The 22,361-nt window shown below is 47.7% G+C and overlaps 3 protein-coding genes; all 3 read right to left on the bottom strand.

The window, feature by feature from the left end:
- Positions 1 to 2,887: 2,887 nt before the first annotated feature.
- GSTUM_00007011001 (uncharacterized protein) lies at positions 2,888 to 3,880 on the bottom strand (the record flags this gene model as incomplete). The annotated part of the gene is made up of 4 exons (XM_002839114.1): positions 2,888 to 2,982; positions 3,037 to 3,225; positions 3,285 to 3,618; positions 3,698 to 3,880. 4 exons carry the CDS (start codon positions 3,878 to 3,880, stop codon positions 2,888 to 2,890), a joined length of 801 nt encoding a protein of 266 aa, XP_002839160.1.
- Positions 3,881 to 3,926: 46 nt separating this feature from the next.
- Positions 3,927 to 6,758, bottom strand: GSTUM_00007010001 (uncharacterized protein; the record flags this gene model as incomplete). The annotated part of the gene is made up of 3 exons (XM_002839113.1): positions 3,927 to 4,100; positions 4,330 to 6,638; positions 6,713 to 6,758. 3 exons carry the CDS (start codon positions 6,756 to 6,758, stop codon positions 3,927 to 3,929), a joined length of 2,529 nt encoding a protein of 842 aa, XP_002839159.1.
- An 8,688-nt stretch (positions 6,759 to 15,446) lies between these two features.
- Positions 15,447 to 19,507, bottom strand: GSTUM_00007009001 (uncharacterized protein; the record flags this gene model as incomplete). XM_002839112.2 has 3 exons in its annotated part: positions 15,447 to 18,540; positions 18,714 to 19,012; positions 19,109 to 19,507. 3 exons carry the CDS (start codon positions 19,505 to 19,507, stop codon positions 16,203 to 16,205), a joined length of 3,036 nt encoding a protein of 1,011 aa, XP_002839158.1. The 3' UTR covers positions 15,447 to 16,202.
- Positions 19,508 to 22,361: the final 2,854 nt, after the last annotated feature.

Genomic DNA, 22,361 nt, shown 5'->3' with positions numbered 1-22,361 from the left:
AAACCGTGTTGTTATACTGTGGGGAAACAAGTGCTGTGGAGGGAGAGGGGGGCTTTGGTGATGAGGGAGAGGAGGACTTTGGTGATGAGGAGGGAGAGGACCTTGGTGATGAGGAGGGCTTTGGTGACGAGGAGGGAGAGGAGGACTTTGGTGATGAGGAGGGAGAGGGCTTTGGTGATGAGGAGGGAGAGGAGGGCTTTGGTGATGAGGGAGAGGAGGGCTATGGTGATGGGGGAGAGGAGGGCTATGGTGATGAGGAGGACTATAGTGATGAGGAGGAGGGCTATAGTGATGGGGGAGAGGAGGGCTATGGTGATGAGGAGGAGGGAGAGGACGCCAGTGAAGAAGGATGCGATGATGATGAAGCTGCATCGCTCTCTGACCCCTTCAAATATTACTCAGATGACGAGGGAGAGGTCAATGGCGGTCGCAAGCTATCTAGGGAGGAGGTTTCTGCGCTCCAGCTTGCAATCGAAAGATCTCTGCGCCCCGCCAGTGAGAATGAGGAGAGAGTAGAAAAAGAAGCACCCGCACTTACACCTGCTCAAGATCTGGGCGCAGGTGAGGACGACAAGGAAGCCCCGGCATCTGTTTCCTCCGGACACGAATCTAGGGAGGATGGGGATGCGAAAGCTGCGGTTCTACTCTCTAGGCAAAATTCTCCCGACACCCAACATATGGCTGCGCTACTTCTGGAGCTTGCTGGAGAGAGGGCGGAGGAGGAAGGCGGGGAAGGAAAAGTGCCAGAGCTTAATTCCACTGGACATTCCAGCGATGAGGGAGAGGTCGAAGCTCGTGGCCCGCTCTCCAAACGGGGATATTCCGAGCTTGAGTTAGCAATTGCTACGTCTCTGGAGAGCCTTAGAAAAGGGGAGGAGGGAGGAGCGGAACAATCAGCACCGAGAGCCCGGAAACATGTTTCAAAAGGTTCGGACCAGGAGGAAGAAGCACCAGACCTCGAACCCTTTGAATATCACTCCGGCAATGAGGGGGGGTTGGATCTCAAGGTCTGGAGTCTCGAGGACACCGAAGACGATTCTGAGTTGTATACTCCTCCGAGCAAGTTCTCCAGAGCAAATTAAGCATCCCCGTGCCGGAATTTTTATCATCGGCCGGCAAAAAGTAAAAATAAAATATAAAATAAAACAAAAATAAAAAAAATAAAAAAAATAAAAAAATAAAAAAAATAAAAAAATAAAAAAATAAAAAAATAAAAAAATAAAATAAAAAATTTGCGAGAAGTTGTGGATCCGAGTCTGGGAGGAGCGGTGGGACGTCAATGGGTAGTTATGTGACTGACTACTTTTTTAGTAGCTGAATAGTGGTGAGAGGGAGTTTTCGGCAGTGTGGCCCAGACAGAAAGGGGATCGTGAGATGGAAGTTTTGTGAAATAAGCTTCGTGTCAGACAAAAATTTAATAACAATAAAAATAAAAATTTAATAGTGTTGACACTAACAAGTCTGACCGTGAGCGAAACCAAGATATCATTCAAAGGCTGAACTGAACTAGCCGTTTAGTTTATAAATTATTATGGCTAAAACAGATCAAATTTTCTTAACCCGCGGATATAATGCTTTAAGGGCTTCGAGTATAGTATCATAAAATATGACTCGGCACTGTGACCCTAAGATTAGTAAGTATTCTGTTTCACTATTCTTGGCGGCTGTTATCGGTTCCGCTGTTGTTATGTTATGAGTACATCTTAGGAAATGATGGTTTTTAGAAATACCTATAACATAGATACTTAAGGGTTGACTGCCATGACCTTTATACAGTCCTTAAGCAAAAGTGTTTATGAATCTTTTTGGTCAAATGCCTTACATTTTTTTCATAAACACCTTTTTGCCTTAGAAATATACTAGGAAAAACATGCTACTAATGAAATATAAAAAACATGGAAATTCCCCCCAATACCACAATCTCCTTTTAGGTTCGAGTTAATATTACGATATCACACCCCCAAAGGAAATTACTAGGAATCATTACAGCAATGTATGACCTTGGAAACCAAAACCACTATCCGACAAAACTAACATTTCTCCTCCTTATTATCTTTAACTTATGTCAATTCGGTTATGATGGCAAAACTCATACTTACCTTATCCAAATAGATAATAAGCATCCTCATAGCCCAAAATCGGTAACATAAATACCAATATAAACGACTCTTATCAGTCTGCAAAATGGTGAGAACACCCGCCGAACTTGAACGTCATCGCAAAGGGCAAACGACTCAAATGATCCTTATTCCAAATTATCAAAACGACCAATGCACATACTTGTTATCATACAGCAGTGCCAAATTACCAATACTACAAGATTTAAACAACCTCGTTCCAAATAACTATTAGTACAGTTACTCTATGAAATAGTTAGTTATATTATAAAGTGTAGTGAGCTTGAGCGTAAAAATAACTGCTGGCTACTGTGCTATGGTATCACGAACCCTCTACATTCAGTGGCGGTCAAAAGGCAAATTCCTACAATCCAGATAATATCTCAGGACCGATCACTCATCACACCACCCTTTAGCAGCCGGTATGCAACAAGAACCGTATAATTTTCCAGAGAGATAAACTCGATTTGAAACATCCAGGTAATTTTCAATTTTCCAAAGTTGAAATTAACTTACAGAGAGCCCGTAGATAATAATGAAAACAACACTCCAAGATTTGGCATAAAAGGGAAGGAAAACAGACAATGAAAACACATATCTCCTGTACAATTATCCCCCACTCTCGCCGCTATACCAAACCTTTTTTATCGGTCGCCTTGAAGAAAGTGAATTGAAGAAAACCCATAATAAGCAAATCCGTCCCCTCCCAGTGCCATACTAAGCAGCTATGATAGCCGCTAAAAAAAAGAAACAAAGAAATATAAATCAAGTCAAATAACCTCCCCGCTAATGTCTGATCTATCTCCCAAATGAAATACGGATAACGATATCCAGAGAGAAATAAGAACGAGAAAAGGAAAAGGAACTGCAAACCGAACAGAAATCTATCAAATGTAAATAAGGTCTAGCCTTATCTAACCAGCTAGCGAGATCAGGTTATCGTAGCCCCGCAAAACACCTGGCTCAGTCTCGAATAAGAACTGCACAAGCTCAATAAGCTCTTTGCGGGTTTCAGGTGTCAATTGCTCTTCCGGCGGAGAAAGCACGGCGGCGATTATTGGGACAAACTGTTGCGTCATCCCAAAAGCGATTTGATTGGAGTTTTTGTCTAAGGAGATATTAATACCACGAGAGACGAGTGATTAAAGGTACACTGGGGTAACCAACAAAGTTGAACAAGCATTTTATAAATTGGCTCGTTCTCTTCATAATCTTCCTTAAGCGGCAGAAGACCTGCAAGGGCAGGGAGGACGTCGCCAAGTGGAACACTATCGGGATGTGCCATTATCATTCTAGAAATACAGCCACAGGCATTATCCAGCATCCGGTGGTTCTGCACTTGCAAAAAGGGCTCTAGCTTATGGAGAATGGCTCCATAATTACCGGTGACCTCTTGCACTGCTTGAGACTTGATGCAAAGCATGCCTACAGCATACGCAGCATTCGACTTCGTCTCTTGATCCTCGTCTGACAATCGGTGGAGGAGAGATTTCATTAATTGCTGGAACAAGTCAGCAAAAGGCCAAAAGAAATACCCAAATAATAAATGAGTCCAATAAACTCTATATTGAGAAACTTACTGATGTGTAAGGTGTGCATCCCTCCTCCATATATTTGATACAATCGGCAATAACACCCACACTTGTCGAACGCTCTACCGCCTCCGAGGATGAAGCGTACTTCAGAAGTAAAGTCCCAACTAATTTCCAAATTTCACCAAACTGAGTTCCCAGAGCTTTAGAAAGGCCGAGAGCTACATCCATTGCGCTGTCAACCAGAATCCAATCATATTCGGAAGATTCATACAGCTCAGGAAGCACTTCGTCTTCTTCGTCGAGCTGGGACGGATGTTGTTTCTTCAAGATGAGAACAAGCTGATGTGAAAGCTCGAGTATAATGGCCCCGGTAGTATCCACTAAAAAGGCGGGGCCGCAAAGAGAAAGTGTCTCCGCGACGTTTACACAGATATCCGTTACAGTAGCCCTAGTCATACAAAAGACAGTGTTAGAATAAACTCTTAAAAAGCCAGTGACTCACGACTCTTGAAAAGAAAAAAACAAGTCAAAAGTAGATTTGGGTTCGCAGCATGTGCTATTTGAGCATCTGAGTAAGTTGGGCATAGCTAAGTGTAGTCATCATTCCGCAAGAGGGATAAGTGAGATGGAAAGATGAGATGACCAGAATCAAAAACTTCAAAGCATTGAATCATGACTTGCCTATCAGTTTCAATGCTCCAATTGGCCAATGTGCAATTGATCACAAGGTTGCCAAGACGCACTAACTCCGGTGACGGCTGGATCTTCAATGGCAACCCAGGAAGCCACTTCGGCATTCCCTTATCTTGCATCACTTGCCAAAGGGTAGCATAAGCCCTCCAAAGCGTGCTGATACTTGCCTTCCGGACGCCTTCGTAGGGATGTTGAGCTTTCAAGGCCAATAATTCAACAGTCTTCTCTAAATACTGGAGATAACCTTCCTTGCAATGGCCAAGAACCTCCCCGATAACCTCGGCGGCAACTTCCTTCTCAAGAGCAACTGCGTTCACAGCGTTCAATTCATCCCACAAAGCGTCATCGTCTTCGTCATCCGCATCAATGTTTGGCGGCTGTATCTCGGCTTGGATATCCTCGTCCAGAGAGACCTTCTGAGTACCCACAGCACCAACGCTTGTGATTATAACATCTTTTGTGAGTTCACCGACTTCCACATCAATATCAGTTTCCGTTTGTTCCAGGCTCTGGAATAGAGCTTGGGTAACATTTGGGAGGAAAGGCGTGAATTCTTCCCTGTAAACCCTAGCCATAATGGAAAAGAACATAAAACTAGTTTCTCGTAAACGAGGATGACCTAGATTGAGAGCATCCATAGCAGATTGCATCAAAGGTTGAACGTAGGGTGTAAAGGCTTGCATTCCAACAGCTTCCGCAATATTCCCCATAGCATCAACGACAACGCCTCTCAGGTCTAGTTCATCTTCGGAATCCTTCACCAAAATGTATGGGAACAGAGCACCCATGGCCGCCTGGAAGTAAGGAGAAAAACTGTCCTTGGCTGCATGAGCGGTAGAACCAATCCCCCCCACAGCAGCAGCCTTCAGCTTCAAATCATCTCTCTGGAACATCTCGGATAATCTTGGCATGAGGGTAGGAAGATAGGCCTCAACATCTTTCTTGTCAATTCCAACGAGTACAGCGTCGATTGCGTTACATGCTGCCTTCCAAGCGTCCGACCCATCACGGGAATCTAGTAATCTGATAAGTGCGGGTATCAAACGCGAGTGCTCCTTCCCCATATCCTCCGCGAGATCGTCCGCCAATTGTGCAACCGTGTGCAATGCCGCTTGTCTGACTCGAGCCTCGGGATCGGATAAAAGCTGAAGGACAACGGGGAAGATTGAGCTAATCTGGGTGGCAATGAAATCGGGAGCACCCTCTACACACATTCCCAAGGCCAGGACTGCCGCCTTTCTATACTCTGGATCCTGGCTCCCAGTATACTGGGGAAGTATATTAAGCAACGGCACTACCACCTGACTTGGCGGAAGGGAGGCAGAAAGGTAGTCTAGGAGTCCCAATGCAGACCTCGCAGGAGTCGTCTCGTCGGTATCTTCCAGATCCTTAAATTCCGTCACAATCTGAAGGGCGCGTAGGGTGAGCTGCTCGCCGAATTTCAAAGATTGCATCTTCATCTTCTTGTAACGCAAGCAAGACATAAGGAAAGACATAGCTTTTGAGCGGAAATCGTCATCCACATTAGTTGAAGAAGCCAAATCTGAGAAGAACTGGACCAGGTCACGGAAATGGCTTGAAATAAGTGTTGAGTCGACAATCAGCAAAGTTTGGAATACCTCGAAGGCTGAATTGGCTTTCTCTTCGTCTGCCACGTCAATGAGTTCTTTCAACACCCCAACCATTGAAGGAAGGACTTCTTTGAACGCAGCAACACCATCAGGATGCTTCTCGGAGTTGAGGGACTCGGCCATCTTTCCAAGAGCCAGTAAGGTATTCAAGCGGACAGCCATGCTTCCCTGGTCGTTGATCGTCTGAGAAAAAAGGGGCAAGAATTCATGCCATTTGTCTGCAACCGCTTCCTCCAGGGACTCAATCAGGGTGAACAGTATATAGACACCAACTTCACGGTTTTCTGCCCTGCCGGAAGAGGCTGCTTGTACCAAGAATCCTGGAAGATCCGTCCACTCACCGGCTGGCAAGTCAATCTTAGCCATGGAAGATATAACACGAGCGGAAGAGTGTTTGACCAAAGAGTTTGTTTCTTCAATTGTGGACTGAAGAATTGACTCTCGTAGTTGGGGTTTGAGTTCCGCTGGAATGTGTGAAAGGTCATTGCCCCTCGCTACCCAAAATTTAGGCACAAGGTTCCTAGCCTCTACAGCTGCGAGTTGACGGATTTGAGCATTTGGGTGAGTCCGCAAGAGGTGGAGAAGAGTGGACAGGGATTCCGGTTTTGAATAGTAGTCACGACGGAGAGTCCCTGTAGCATGCTTGACGATATTGGTATCCGCTACACAAACAAAGCAAACAATTCAGTATAGAACAGTTAACAAGATGTATAGAAAGGAGAAGATCCAAACGCACGAGTAAGGACATGCTCTAAGAGCTGAATGAAACTATGTTCATCCATCCTTGCTATGGTTGATCCTTATCCGGGGGAAAAGGGGGAGCCGTGCACGCCGTTCCAGTAAAGCAACGATTAGTTGTTAACTTGTTCAAGTTCTTGAGAAACGGCCCAATGCCGTGAGTATTTGTCTTTCTGAAGCCCTAATAACGGAGTGAAGATAGGAATCAAAATTTATGACTTTTTTGAAGCGAGGAAGTTGTGGGTAGTTGTGTGTAGAAAGCCTGGAAGGGCCGTTTCTCTTTTGTAGGTAGCAGTAAATGAACCGTTTAAGGGGAAAAAAATAGAATGTGAAAAAAAAAGGGACTACCGCACAACTGCACCAAACTGGACCTGAGCCAGCAACTGCACTGTGACCCCCCCCCCAAGCAAACTAGAACCCACAACCAGCTGTACAAAAGTTTTTTTTTCGGGGGGGGGCAAGCCAGAACCCAGTTCCCTCCTGGATTACCAGCCAGCCAGTCGCAGGAGGACGCTGTAACTGTCAGAGATGGATCCGGATCGAGTATGAATTTTGGAAGTGCCCTCTGCTTCTGCAGCGCATACCCTATGCGTCCTTCTCGATCAGAAACCGATGCTTTATTGCGATTCCATGAATGCTTCCCTGTCATTTTTCCGTGATGTGGTGGGGGATATGCATACGAATGGAGGGGTAGGTTACTGGTAGCAGAGCGGGGGGATAAGTAGCCGCAAAGGTGTAAGCGTTGGAGGGGCTCAAAAAATCTTGTTAGTCTATCACCCATTTCATCGCGTCTCCCGCAACGCGTGTATCGGTGTTTGCCGCAGCGATCGACTACTCGTGCAGGTCCTGGATTTTGCTACTCACCGTCTTTGTAATATCTCATTATCTTCATCCATTATCCTATCCCCCATTTTCCCTTATAGGCTTCGCAAACATGCCACCATAGCTGCCGCTACTGCTACCACTCTTCCCAAACCCCAACACACCCCTCTTCCTACAGATCCCATCTTTTTCATGGAAAAACTCCTTCCGATAGTCACTCCAAAGAAAGAAATTAAAAATTTGGGAAAAAAATATTACATACAAAAAAAAGCTCCATCTCTCATTATAATATTATTATATCCAAACATTATGATATAATAATTATAGCACAAGACCTAAAGTGATATCTCCAGCTCAAACCCTTCGTGGCCCTCCCTCAGTCTATCAATTGACCCACAACCCCTAAGAGAATAGCTATCACCATCGCCATATCATCAACCTTCAATTGCCGAACCTAATAAGGTTTCTTCCTCAAATTTCGATCCCTCGCTTGAGGATCGACAGACAGGAAAAAAAAAACCCCTTTTATCAAATTTTTACAGGTCCATCCCCACTGTCGGTGGGCGTAAAAAAAAAAAACACTCTTCACATCCACTTTTACAGACCTTTATAGAGTAGGGAAGAAAAAGGCTTCGTCTCCCACTGGCTCCCAAAGCAGATTCATCACAGAGCAAGACAACGTGTACCCCCCACCCCCTTCTATTACCTGTACCCACTTTGCTAACCCCTTGGAGGCATTGGAATGTGCCCGTCGTTACTCCCCTTTGAAGCGTGTCATCCCTAGTATAGCTAACGCCAAATAATCATCCTCCCGTGAGGGGCCAGTTTCCCCGACCAAGCATTTCCCCCTGATAAAGCTCACACATTGAAATAAGACTATTTGGACACCCCCTTTAGGATCTATTACCGCCGCCGCCGGAAACCTGGCGGCTGGGTATCCGCAACAACCTTCCTTCATCCGACCCGAGATGTTTGCTATTGCTAGGATGAAAGAGACTTCAAGATCAGGTGATTACCTAGAATTAAGTTCGGATGGGGACCCGTTCGAGATGCATCCGAAGGCAGATATGGTACCCTGGATTAGCGGTGGGTTCCTAGAACACCGGCACATATACAACGAGTCTTCGTGGGCGACTTCCATTTGCTACAACGAATATCGATACAGATCTCATTTTCGGGACAACCAACGTCATTGAGGGTACACTGGCCGAATACAGCAGCGTGACTGATGAATTTGGTGTTTCGCTAAAAGAGACCACTGGAGGTGATATATGATACTTCGAATCTAGTTCGGTTCCCCTCCTCCACAGATCTCTCTTGCGAATACCAAGTTTTTGGAAAGGTTAACGAATTCAGAAAATCAACTGATCCTTGAAATCCCGTATCAGCAGGACCAAATCTGGTTATCGGCATAGCCTCATTGTTATATCATGAGTCTGCTCCGGAAATCTAGTTTTCTGGTTGATCTTTTTGAAAAGTTCCGTTCAGGGATTTTTGTCCACGAAGCGAGGACTAGACTAGAGCCGAAGCGAGAGCCATCATATCATTTCTAGTACAACCCAATATCTCTCTGCCCAAACATAAGCATCGAAACCGATAGGGAAAGGGAGGCGCACGACAATCAATCGAGAGCATAGTATGTGTTAACATTTTCTCTCCCGACTACCTTCTAACTTTGAAATACCGAGGGACCTGAAATCTTCTCAGTTAAAGCGGGGCGTGCTGGTAGCAGCACCGGATGTCAGGTCTGCGAAACGCTGTCGACACAAATGCACCGATCCCACCTCGTGGCTGCTCAAGGGGTCGCGTGCTGCATGAAGTACATAACTCACAAACTTCCCCTCACGGTCTGACATACCTATTTCAATCGGACGGAATTCTAACTCCCCAAACAAACGATTCGCTTCTCAAGAAAAAAAAAAAAGCTTGGCTACCCATCATACCCGTAACAGAAAGCTCAACACATTTTCCCATATCTCAATAAAAGTGAATCTTTCAACAAGATTTCCTGACAAGGACACGAGTGGACATGCTGCTGCCCCGCAGTCTCGTTGCCAGCTGCCAACTTAGCCAAAATATGATACCTACGTCAATGCCCCACACGCGACACCAGCTCGTGTCGATAAAAGCAATAAGAATCCAATGATGAAGGAACGTACAAACCTTCCAATGGCACTGTCAATAACAAGGTATTTCCTCACCGCAGGAAATTTTTCCCGGCACAGGAAAAAAAGGAATCCACCTTGCACAGTTGAAGCAAGTCCTTTATTCCCCTACGAACACCACAGCCCTTTTTGCATCAAATTTCCAACTCAATCCCCAAGATGGGACACCCACGTAGACTATACCCGTCTCAGACTACCAGAAACCGACTAATAGGAACCTTGAAGCCTTTGCCCGCTGGAGGAATCAAGATGGGACAGTAGTCGATGCCAGCCTTCGGAACCCCTCTACAAGCCATAGTCCCAAATCATTCCGCTTCGTGGTTCCTTCCGTGGGAGGAGCCTTGTGGGATATTGGCGAAAGGAGCTGTTTCTCTCACGTAGCAGCTAGTGCCCCTGGAAGAAAACCACAGCAGAGACTTCCCCCTACTTCTTACTTTCTCATTTCCGCTTTTCGATGTCGGTCCACGACCCTCCTCCAAGGCACGACGCGGCTTGCGCTATCTGGCCCAAAAGTTTCGGCTGCGCTGCAGCATAGTTTTGTGGGATGTGTTATACACACCACCTCCGCAGGTAGCCCCTGAAGCCGCGACGATGGTTCAAATTCCGGCTACAGACGACATGAGCAAGCCCGGTAATATATCTACGATAAACCCCCCTTTTAGCGTGGCAGGAGTGACATGGCGACCTATTCGTCAGTTTGTTCCTGTGGGAAGAAATTTGTCCTGCTAACTTGAAACCGCCCTATCTTCCCACGTTTTTCCAACCGGAAAAAAGCTGCTGACATTGATTGAAAACACGGTTCAGCCGTGCGGGAGCCCCCGGGACTTCCGCCAAAACCCCCTCCAATTCCTTACGTCCATTTCTGGGCCGCATGGCTGCCCCAATAGCCGTCGACGATCTTAATGCCCCCCCTCGTAAGACAGGGATTTCATCAAAAGTATCGGTAATGGCCCTAGAAATGTCACCATACAGGTACTGTACGGTAGGTACGTTCGTCCCATCTCATCTACCATTCCATAAACAGAACTTTCTTTCCTTTTTTCCTTGGCCATCGCCGTTCTCCAATCGACTCAAAAGAAAAGAGAGGAAAAAAAGAGTGGTGTGTAGCCACAAAGATCTTCCCGCTGCATTCACTAAAAAAACAAAAGGTTGTCCCAGGCTCTTTAAGTTAGATAGATTCGCTGAATGATTCCCCTGTCGTTCAATCTCTGCTGTCTCTTTCTCGGAGCGCAGTAGAAATTCGAATAATTGGGCCAAGTGTTATGTCGACGTTAGAGTTGCCTCCTCTGCCACAGTACGGTTTTTTTCTTTTTTTTTTTCTTTTTGTCTCCCAGTGGGGGGGCCAAGCAGCTCATCTTTTGCTGCCTTTTTTCGCCCTTTTCCAGAGTAGGGAATTTTCGACTACACAGCACATGGTCCAATCATTCGAGTTTCTGCGGTAACCAACTCAAAGCGAGCCGCCCGGGCAGATTCGATACTGTACTAGTACTGTACTCGTACAGTACAGTACCGTGCTCGAGTACGGCACATGGAGGCACGACGCAGCGTGAATTGCGCAATTCACTTACCGCAGCTCACCCAAGACAGATCAGGAGTGCAGAAAGAGAAGGGAAAAAAAGAAAGGCAACAACAAATCGTCATGTATGTCGAGTAGACTACCAATATTTCAAATACGTCCGGCCATCCGTCTCCCTAACAGGCATGGCACGAACCATATTAGTACGACCCTGTACTGTACCGGTATAAGTGACCCTGGATTTATATAACCCACTACCCGGTAAGGCTTTATATCCCCCGCCCCCCCCTCGCTGACCTCCCGAACTGTAGGCTTTTCAATCAAAGTTATGGTATCATACCGCAGGTGCTGTATAGTACAGTACAGTGCACTGCGAGCGAATGTATTAATAGATTTACTAATATCACCGGTACCGCACGTAAATAGTTTCGAACGGGCCCAGACCGGAGCGGGCTTACATATTATACGTACCGTACTCGAGTAGACCACAGTGCTCACGCATGCTCACACAAATGTCATGCGCGTAAAATTCAGTGCTCGATACGGCAAGTGAAAAGGTTGCAGTGATAAGGAAGGAATGCAGATCAAGCCGGCAGAGTCGAACAAGTGTTACAGACGGGTATGATAATTAATTACAGCAGTTCGTGGTGGCACTGTATATATAATAATAATTATTATGATATATATATTTGGTTGATGGTCAAAAAGTGTTTTTGATATCGGGGGGGGAGGGGGCTTTTTCTTTTCCCTAATCTCTTGCGATTACCCGGGGATGTGAGAAGGCTCCGCACGATGGCGGTGATGGCGATGGTGGGAATTGTAGATATGGATACAGGTGTTTTGCCAATTCACATGCAGTGGAAATGTTGTGCATACATGTACTAGAGTACAGTACTGAATTCTAACTATATAAGTGATCGCCAAGCCTTTGAGGCAAATTTGGAGGGAGTATCATACCCGTAGAGTTGAGTTGCAAGATAGATATATTGCCTTCGCTATTGGGGGCAAGAAAAAAAAAATCCCCAACAATTCTAATCTATCATAGGCAGAGCTTATCTCATCTGGTCCTGCAAAAAATGCCGGTATGATAATATTATTATGATGGTATACGGTACGATTTTGTCCTACTATGATAATTATTATACAGACGCTATGATATTATATCGAAATCTTTGTTGTTAAAACCCAATTCCCGCCAACACATATTATTATTATTATTATTACCCGAGCCCTAGTTTCCCCATTTTTTTACCCGCCTTTTTGCTCACTCGCACCACCACCACCAAGAACTTGCGAACCCTACTGTATAACTCGCAAGAGCATAATAAATACCGTACGGTTCCCAGTGTTCCGATATCAATCACAACTCTCCACTTCATTCAGACAAAGGAAAGGACCTTCCGGCGGCAGCAACCCTGTTTTTTTCCTCTCCCTCCTTCCAAAGCTGACAAGGACGGAGGGGGGGTTCCTGGCAAAGCTGTACAGTACTGCACTTGTACCGTTTGAAACACCGCCGGTTGAAGAAGAATCACGAATCAGAGAGAGGCCAGTTCGAGAAAAGAAAATATCTCAGATAATATTAAATTACCCCCTTCTCAACTCGCCAGGGAAATCGCCGTGCAAACGCACGTTCGTTCCCCAGGTTAGACTACCGGTAAATTTAAGTTACCTGTCAGTAAGGATAGTTAGAGTACGGTACTCGAGCACGGTAGGTACGAGTAGTTCTAGAGCGCCACCCTTCCAACTGGCTGGCTGAGAAGGGAACCGACCATCTTGGCGAGCGATCGCCAAGAAATTGGATAAGAAATGTTTCCATCGTATCGTACTCGAGTACCAGATCCTATCTGCCGAGCTGATAAATGATTTACTGTGTGTGTGATATAAACTCAGTGAGCGATGCAACGTCAAAAAACGCAGGAGAAAAAAGAAAAGAAAAAAATATCAATAAGGCCGAACCCACCAACCAAATGTTAGAGTAGCAATATTCGAGTCGCAGTGATTTAAACGCAACCTTCCACCCTCCACCCTCTCCAGACAAATATATGGTTCCGCCTACGAATACGGTACCGGGACAAACACCCTACATGCAGAGGAGAAGAAGACCTGTCGCCAGCAGCAGCAGCGCGAAATTGACTTTGGCCAGTTATGATCGCTGACCGCAACCGCTCTGTACCCTACTATTATCTCTCTATTTCCTTCTAAGCTTATGGGGTATGGAAACCAGAATTGATATGATAAAGCTTTGACCCAATTGTGATCCTTTTGATCAAACAATTTTAAAGGGAAAGGAGAGGAAAAAATCTCACGGAAAAAAAAAAAATGCCAGCAACCTACAACCTTTTTTTCTTCCGCAAATCGACCTGCCCCCCACGCCCAGAGAGAGAGAGTCCAGCACATCTCTCTTCTCAGATTAAAAAAAAAACCCCATTTTATCATCAATCAATCAGGATCCCGGAATAACATCTTGACATTGCCCATACGAGGATGACGAAAAATTTCCCGGGATTATTGCCAGTACCTCGACCAATCCGAGGGGGGCTTCTCTCCCCCTTCATACAAACCCTTCCTCCAGATCGCCTCGATTCGGGGCACTACCACCACTACCCCCAACGCAAAAGGCACGTTGTATAACCGGCTCCTCTCGGTAGGGATTACATATCGACCGTCAACGAATGTCGCATGGGCAATCTCTCCGGATTGTGCTCGGTGGCCTAGAGATCTACCACCCCGCATCCCCCCCCCCCGCCATCATACGCGAAGTATATGAAAGAGGCCCGTGAGAAAGTTTCCCCATCGCGCGCTCTCCGACATGCCCGGCGTGCCGAAAGTGAGGGATTTCACGGAGCATGCTACCGACGTGGCGGGTTTTCAGGAAGGGGGGGATGACAGTATCGGGCGGTGAAAGGAGAACGCGGCAAAAAAAAAAAAAAAAAAAGTGAGTAGGACTGTTCCGAGTTATATTTCCAATAGGCTGAGACATGCAACGCGAGTGACGGGAGATGATATAACCTCTGAAAACTAGTTTTGGCCCGGATTCTTCTTTTTCTAAATTGAAGGTGCTATCGTAGAATGCGCTTCGAAACACACACCCCACCCCCACCTCTCCCGGAGCGCAGACGCGATGGTGGTAGGTATCATGACATGTCAGCAGCGGGAACTGGTTCCATGATAAGTATCATACAGTTCATTGAGAGCGTTCCCTACCCAAGCACTACCATGACCAATATCACGCATCAACAGAAAAGGAGGGCTCGTGAATGGTAGAGCTCAAGATACTCCACTCTCCCGGGAGCAGGAAGATGGGAAAAAGCGATGTTCTCGAGGTTGATGGAGAGAGGTGGGAGGTCAGAGAACATCAAGCCCTACAATAAACACTCAGGAGAATCAAACCAAACCCACAGGGCAAATTCTATGACGATGACGACGAATTGACGACAAATCGATTGCGCACACCCCACCCCAAGCCGGCGGGCGACTAGTGTGATAGCAATCAAGACCCGTTCGTCATCCCCCCCCACCACCACCACAATCACCAGTAATCACTCCACGCCCCCACAGCTCATGGGAACAGCAAACACAGCAACATCACCCAACACAACGAATATGATAACGACAAGAATAAGAAACACAAGTCTAATCACCAGCGATAGCGTCTCACTTCAGCACCTCCATTAATTCACAACTCTATTTTTTATAAAATAACCCAGCACACAGCCGCCATCGCCGCAAGGGCTACAGTAACTATCAGTATGATACAGCAAAAAAGCGGCGGGAAACCCCCGAACCAGCTCGTCGAACATTTATCAAACGCCCTAGCTAACTCATACCGGAGGAGGACAGCAATCTTTACTAAACTTCACCCACCCACGTTACACAAGCGCTCAGAATAAACTACTGTCCACACCCGACAAAGGTGTATTGCAAGATGGGGGGCGGTGGGGTTATCAATACACCTATATCCCCCCGACCAAAAAAAAAAAAACTCCAGCAGGATATTCCACCTCATGGGATATCACTCGCTATGCTTGGTTTGGTGCTCGAGAACTCCTGCCGTGAGGACAGGAAGTTAAGGCCAACGCTCAAGTTTCTCTCCATGTAGGCTTCCGCGCGTTTACTGGCGGCGTAGGAGGATTATGTCGGGCTTCGGGAGTTCCAATTAGTCGTAATGTTACATGTGGGTGGTATCGTACGCATAAGGCTCCCAGGAAGGGGGAATACAAGCGACTAGGTAGGTAGTAACCAATCTGATATACACTCCTATGTACAATCTACCTTTCGCCGCCCCATCCATTAACAGAAGGAAACATCGAATAAAATTGATGAAAAATTTGAGAAATCCCGCCAAGGACAGATAAAAACACTAGTCAGACAAGGATAGAGAGAGAGAGGAGAACGAACCCCCAACCAACCGACAAACCAGGCAAACAGACATAGCAACAAAAAAAAACACCCCCCATGTCCATATCGAGTATCCAATCCTCCTCAATTCTCTTGGTCATGCTACTACTATCCACTTCCTCGCCGTCGTCATAACCGCATTCTATGCCGGAGAAGAGAAAGAAAAAAAAGAGGAAATAAAAGGAAAAAGTCTCCCAAGTATAAAACGGTTTTTTTTATCGAAAATAATAATAAAGGAATCAAGGGCCGGCGAGCGCAAATCCTCCGCGCGCAATGTAAAGGTAACGGCAGCAGAAGTGATAAGATAACAGCAGGACAATTGGAGAGGGGGAAGAAAAGACGAAACAACTAGTAGCACGACCACCCGGCCAACGGATAACGGGAGAAAACAAGAGTGAAAAACAAATCAAGTAAACAAGCAGGGCATCCTAAATAATGATAAGCGCCAAAACGTAAAAACATATATATGTGACTCCATCCAAAAAAGCTCACAGGAAAAAATACTCAAAAACCCAAAAGCGGGGGATTCCATTCGCAATGAGGGAGGGTGAAAAAAAAGGAAAAAAAGAGAGGACCTCTGGATAACCTTAACTCCATCCGGCACCCCTTGAGCCTTCCCCTATACTTCCTGCGCCCCCACCACGACTACCTCTTCGTCGAGCAGAGGATCCGGTTGAGCCGTCCCTGCCGCCTCGCTCCTGGTCCAGGCTTCTACGAGACTGTTGGGCACCTGACATATCGCTCATCGTGAAGAGGAGGTCGTCTTCCTCGCCGTAGGCCCCGGGCTTCGTGTAGCCGAACGCTCGTCCTCCTGACGGGCGGGTTCCCCCCCCCACGGAGCTGGATGCCGACCCAGTAGTGGGAGGAGTTGAACTGCCCCTTCCTCTAGATAGAACCCTTCCGCGAGACGAATGCCCGGGGGACCCAGAGCTTGAATATGCAGTGCCTCTATGAGACGTAGTACGTCGCTGCTGAAACCGGGGAACATCACCTTCGGCCTGTGACGCTCTTATGGGGCCGAACGCAGGAGCGTCATCCCTGTCGTTATCCTCGCGCGCTTCAGGCCCGGATTCCGAAGTCCCGGGCAAATTAGTCGCAGATGCGTTCTGAAGGTCCAAAAGGCGGCTCATACTTAGCGGAGCCGTGTCAATACTACCGAGACTAGCGCTCTGCCGCATTTCCGGGCCATAGGGAACTAGTGGATCAAAACCAAGGGAATCACTATCAAGGCGCTGTTGCTGTTGAGACACGGAATTTGACCGACGCGGACCAAAAGGACGAGGAGAGGATGGTATGTCAAGGGGAGATGTAGTAGCAGCGGTTGTCAGGCGAGAACTACTACTCGCCCTAGAGCTCGGGGTGCGCTCAGGCCTGTCTCCACTGCCCAACGATATCCTCCCTGAATGGCCCTGTTGATCGCCGTGCCGCGATGCATGCTGCGCAGTCAGCCCCGCACTCAACCTAGAAGGGATAGCGGGCGTATGAGGGGTATGCGGAGAGATAGGCTTTCCAGGTAAAGAGGAAGACGAAAACTCAGTCGAAGGCATCATTGCAGGAACATTGGACAAATGTCTGCTCGATGTCGAGGGAGAGGGCGAAGATGGCTGAAGAAGGAGGGATGATGATATGGAGTCCGCCATACTTATGTGCGAATCTCTCATCTTCTGATACTTTGATAATGCATTTCCAGTCCGTTTACTCGAAGCTTCCCCTGAAGAGTTTCCAAAACTCTTCAATGTTTGATTTTGGCCATTGGCCAATAACCTCATAAAATCTCGTATTTGCAGATCCTCATTGGAATTGGCTCCAGTGTCGGCGTAGAGACCGGACCCAGGAGCGGCCGACGAGGAATAGCTAGCCTTTCCACTGCTATTATTATCATCGTCCGTGCGACTGGCACCTGAAGCAATACGTGGCCGACGCGAACCAAAGCTACTTGTAATTCGAGTCATAGGCTGTGCAGCTAACGGAGAAGGCCCAGCATTCGAAATTGGAATAGCATGCTGGGCAGATATCGGCTCAAAACTTGGCGGCGGCATTTTACCGGACGATGGGGGCATAGCTCCGAGGCTTGGCCGTTGTCGATGAAGGGGAGCTACAGGAGCTGATACCCGATTTAGGGAAGTCCTCGGTGATGATGCTACCTGTTCAGAGTTCGCCGGTGAAGCTGATAACGAAGGAGACTTGAACGGCTGCATAAACGACACGGAAGATCGACGCTGTGCACCACCCCCATCCACGCTCCTGAGAGACGCTTTCGATCCGTGCATTGACCGCAAGCCGGTTGTAGGTCGTTCAATAGGCGAACCAGTAGGGGATGCCCTATCAGCCATTTCTGCAGCAGATCGTAGGGCAGACAACGGGCTCGCCCCAATCGGATTGGTACCCTGTTGGTGAAACGATGACAAACTCCCGTAAGTCTGGTTGAACTCGGACCTCGGAGGTTGATTCATACCAGCAGATGGCAGCGAGCTCATTTCTCTTCTGGAAGGCTGGGAGGGGTTTCTTGGGGCAGGCGGCGGCCGGAAGAAGTGTTCATCCAAGTTCAAGAACTGGGAGCTCAGCAAGGCTTCTGAGTCATCCACCCTAAAATCGCAGTTTTGTCGATAAGAAACGCGAACTTTGATAGAACCTGCCGGACTGTCCACTTTCTCAATCTGATACGTCTCAACAACGTTGCCCTCGCCTTGACACAACGGCACATACAAAAGATCAAAATCCTTCGGGGTGTGTGAATAGTCATTCCCATTGATGACTCGACAATTAACCTTCAGCGGGCTCGGGTTGAGCTTGGATCTCAACAACCGCCGACGAAATTTCCAAGTAGGCATAAGCCCGGCATATGTATACAATGCACGAAACATTACTATACCTTTCTTATAAACAACGGGGAGCTCTGGAGCAAGCGCGACGTCAAACGGAGCACTGATCCAAACCATATAATTAGCCGAAACTCTTCAAAAAATGTAGACAAAAAAAGAAAAAGCCAATCACAGAAGCTTGGATGAGGAAATTAAAAATACAAAGAGCGAACTAAATGCGGAGGGGGCGGGAACCCGGAGGACTGTCATGGGGATAGGAAAGGAGATTAAGCTTACCCCAATTCTACTGTCCACCTTTCCAATATTACTTCGTGTCTAGCGGGCCCCCCGCGCACACTTCTTCGGGGTTCCGCATTCAATCCAGCTCGGGCCGCGGCCGCGTCCGTGGCCTCGTCCACATTCCATTTCTTTCCATCGGCATCTAAAATCACCAAGGATTGGTTCGCTGTCAGATCTCTGGTATCGAGATAAGTCTCAATAATTAACGGTGGAGGTCGCGGTTCGAACGAGTCTCCATACCGCCACAAATCCAACTCCCTTCGAAAGGCATCCGTCTCGTCAAGCTCGATATTGAACTACACAATTGGGCAAGGAGCAAGGAATCAGTAACCAATGCTCGGGGACCAGGAGGGAAGAAAAAAAGAACAATACGAGAAGGGCAGCCAGCGTACCCATTTGTTAACCTTCTTAACACCAGTCTTCGACGTCAATGGTCTAGTCTGCGCTCGTGTCTGTATGATGATCATTGCAGCTTTCGTGAAGAAAGCCCGTATGATCTGGTTTACCTTATCTCTATTCGTTCTCTCACCACCGCCATTATTTCCCGCACTAGCTCCCGATGCACCAGATGAGTAACCCCCATGCGATGCTCCCCGTGAATGTCCTCCCCCGGGTGGAACATTTGTAAAACCCCCAGAACCAGAAGAAGTGCTCGAACCGTCCATCCCAGCATAGTTGAAGCCCGTAGAAAACCTCCTCGTCTGTTCAATCTCGCCTCCTGCCAAACCTCCGGCAGGCGTCCGCCGCCGCGGTGAATCCCAGGGGAGCTGTGGTGAGTCTCGTCCGTACATTATTTAGGCTATAGGTGAGCGAGAGATAGGACGAAAAGGTAGAGGTGGTGATTCGCAGGTGGAGGGTGGGATCTTGCTTTGGAGAAAATATGGAGGGTGGGCGGAGCTTATGCTACTAGGCAAAAATGTCAAAGTTGGTTATGAAAATGTCCAAGTCCGCGATAGCCATCACATTTATCTAATCCACTGTGAACCCCTGAGTTATTACGTTCCCTCTTTCTCTCTCTCGTCCCCCCTTGCACCCTATGCTATCCCCCTACGCCACGTAGTTCCTTGTATGTTTTTGTAAGTCGTTGAAACCCGTGGTTGGCTCGTTTCCGCTCTGACGGGATGCGAGTTTTACAAGGCCGTGCCTCGTGGGGGTGAGTGACCGAGGGAGCCTCTCAATCGTGGGGTGGCTCGCGCGAGCTCGAAACGGGCAGTTAGCCAGGAAGGGAGTGTCACTGGTCGATGCAAACTACTTTGTCAAGGGTGTCAATAAGCGAATTACTCTACGGGCGAGCCAGCGCCGCAAAAGGCCTCGATAAGCTGTGAGGGGAAAACAGAACAGGGAGAGGGTGGAGGTGAGGGTGGAAGGGTTGGAAAGGTTTGGAGGTGGCGGTGATGGAAGAGGTGTGGGTGTGGGTGTGAAGGATGATTAAACGGCTACAATGACTTCCTTAGCTGAGCCAGATGACACCGGGGCGCTGCCTGTGAAACAAGAGGAAGGCTTTGGGTGGAGGTGAACGGCATACCTTGGCCAAGCTGAAGAGGAACGAAAATCGAAGAAGCACAAAAAGGAAGGAAGCAGGATAGACCAGGGCGGTGGTGGTAGCGGATGGGGAAGGGAGGGAGGGGGGGGATGTGGGCAGGGCAAAGAGGATACGAGGGGAAGGGAAGGGGAAGGGGAAGGGGAAGGAGGAGGAGAAGAAGAAGAAGGAGAAGGAGAAGGAAGCACTGATGGCTGAAGAAGTGACAGTCAAGAGTCCCCCAAGGGAGGAGCGAGAGTAGCAGGGATTGGGGGAAAGTTGGATCAGGAACAACGGGGACAAGTGGTGACTAAGTGAGAGGGTATGTAGTTATCGTTGTCAAGGACAAACAATAGACAACTACCGGTAGGCAAAGAAAAGAACCAAATAGATATTCCACCGCCGTAGTTGGACAGGAAAGCAGAAGGTCTCACGGGCTCCCTACCGACCAAGCAGCCAGTAGCAAAATCAACCAACCAATCAACCAATCAGTCGGAGGGGAGAGCATGTACGAGTACTGGAGTACTCGTACAGGTACTTTATCAGTGCATCCAAGTTCGTGGTTCCAAAAAAAAAGTCAATGATCCCTGTCCCCCATACCTGGTCCAGTGACGATGAGTGAAAATCACAGCGAATGGATAACAGACCGCCCACCGCTGCTTGTCTCTGCTGTCGTGCAGAAGACGGACTACAACAACGATAGTGGTGTAGGGGGGAAAGAAGGAAGCAATGGAGGGTCGAATAGGCTACAGTTCCGGCACGGTATCATATGTACAGTACTTGTACAATCCGGAGCTGGGAGTGTTCCCCGGAAATAGCTACAGTATCAAAGCCATGTCAAGGCGATTCTGACCTGTCCGACTGATTGCACCGTTGCGCCGCTTGGTATCGGGGCCCCGATAATGTGGAGAAACAGATATCACACCGATATCATAATCAACCGGACCGCACACCCGTAAATTATCTGCAACCTCTGATCTTCGATCCGCCCAGTTTAGATTGCCCGCGGTACTTTTCTACGTACTGTAGCCACCTGCCTGCCATCCAGCCAGCTCCTCCTGCACTCGAGTACTGTATAGTACAGCATGCCGTGCTAGTCGTATATTCAAGTGCTTGAGCTCTCTCTACATGCTGACACCCTTCTTCATCTCCCATCACATCTCCCACATCTCCCACATCTTCCACAGAACAATCGCTCACCATTTATCCATAGCACGAACGCATGCGCAGGCTACCGGAAGTCCCCTGCAACTCCTACCCACCACCCCTCCTCCCTTCATCACACCAGAGGGCAGCAATCCTCGGAGAAGACGATATACAGGAACAATGCATAGATACAAACCGTACATACGGCAAAAGGGCCATGACTCAAATAAAGACCCGGGGAAACGTAACGCGCGCGCATCCTCTCTCCCTCCCTTCTCTTTCTCGCGGGTACAAGATAGTACCGGTACCGGTACGAGTACAAGTACGCCGTACTGCGCTGCGCATCCATCAAACGAACCCGAGAGCTTCTCCCCGTTCATCCATCCATCGCACCAGCACAACCCATCCCCCACTTCTCATTTCTTGGCAAAATACATCACCACCCCAAAAAAAACTCGGACCAGACCAAACCACTCACCAGTCACCCTACCCAGTAAACATTCGAAATGCAAAGGGAAAAAAGAAAGAAAGGAAAAAAAGAGAAGGGAGAGAAATGCGATAAATGTAATAAAGATAAAATGAGGAAGAAGAAGAGAAAAAAAGATGGTGTGAACAAAAAGGAACCTGGTGCACACTCGCAGCCCGCATCTGCAGACGTAACCCAACATCCACACCCAACCCATCTCGCGTGACCCAATAGGTAGTTCGGTGCGAGTCCGCTTAGCTTCTCTGGACTGGAGCTCTTTCACCTCGAGAAAAAACAAACAAACAAACAAAAAAGAACAAATCCTTCTTTCTCCGAACCTTCCTTTCCACCGTTGTCCGTGGTCCGCGATGCATAGGTACGGATGCATTGTACAAGTACGAGTACTTTGTATCGTGACTTATGATGCGATACTGTGTGCAGCGCAGCAGCCACGATTTACAATGAATAAACGGCGGCGTATCATATCATGGAAACTCCCATTGCCCTTCCTTGC

Source organism: Tuber melanosporum (assembly GCF_000151645.1).
Source record: "Tuber melanosporum whole genome shotgun sequence assembly, scaffold_31, strain Mel28".
Classification (NCBI taxonomy): Eukaryota; Fungi; Ascomycota; class Pezizomycetes; order Pezizales; family Tuberaceae; genus Tuber; species Tuber melanosporum.
The sequence above is the reverse complement of the archived record's forward strand: the minus strand, read 5'-3'. Positions and strand labels throughout refer to the sequence as shown.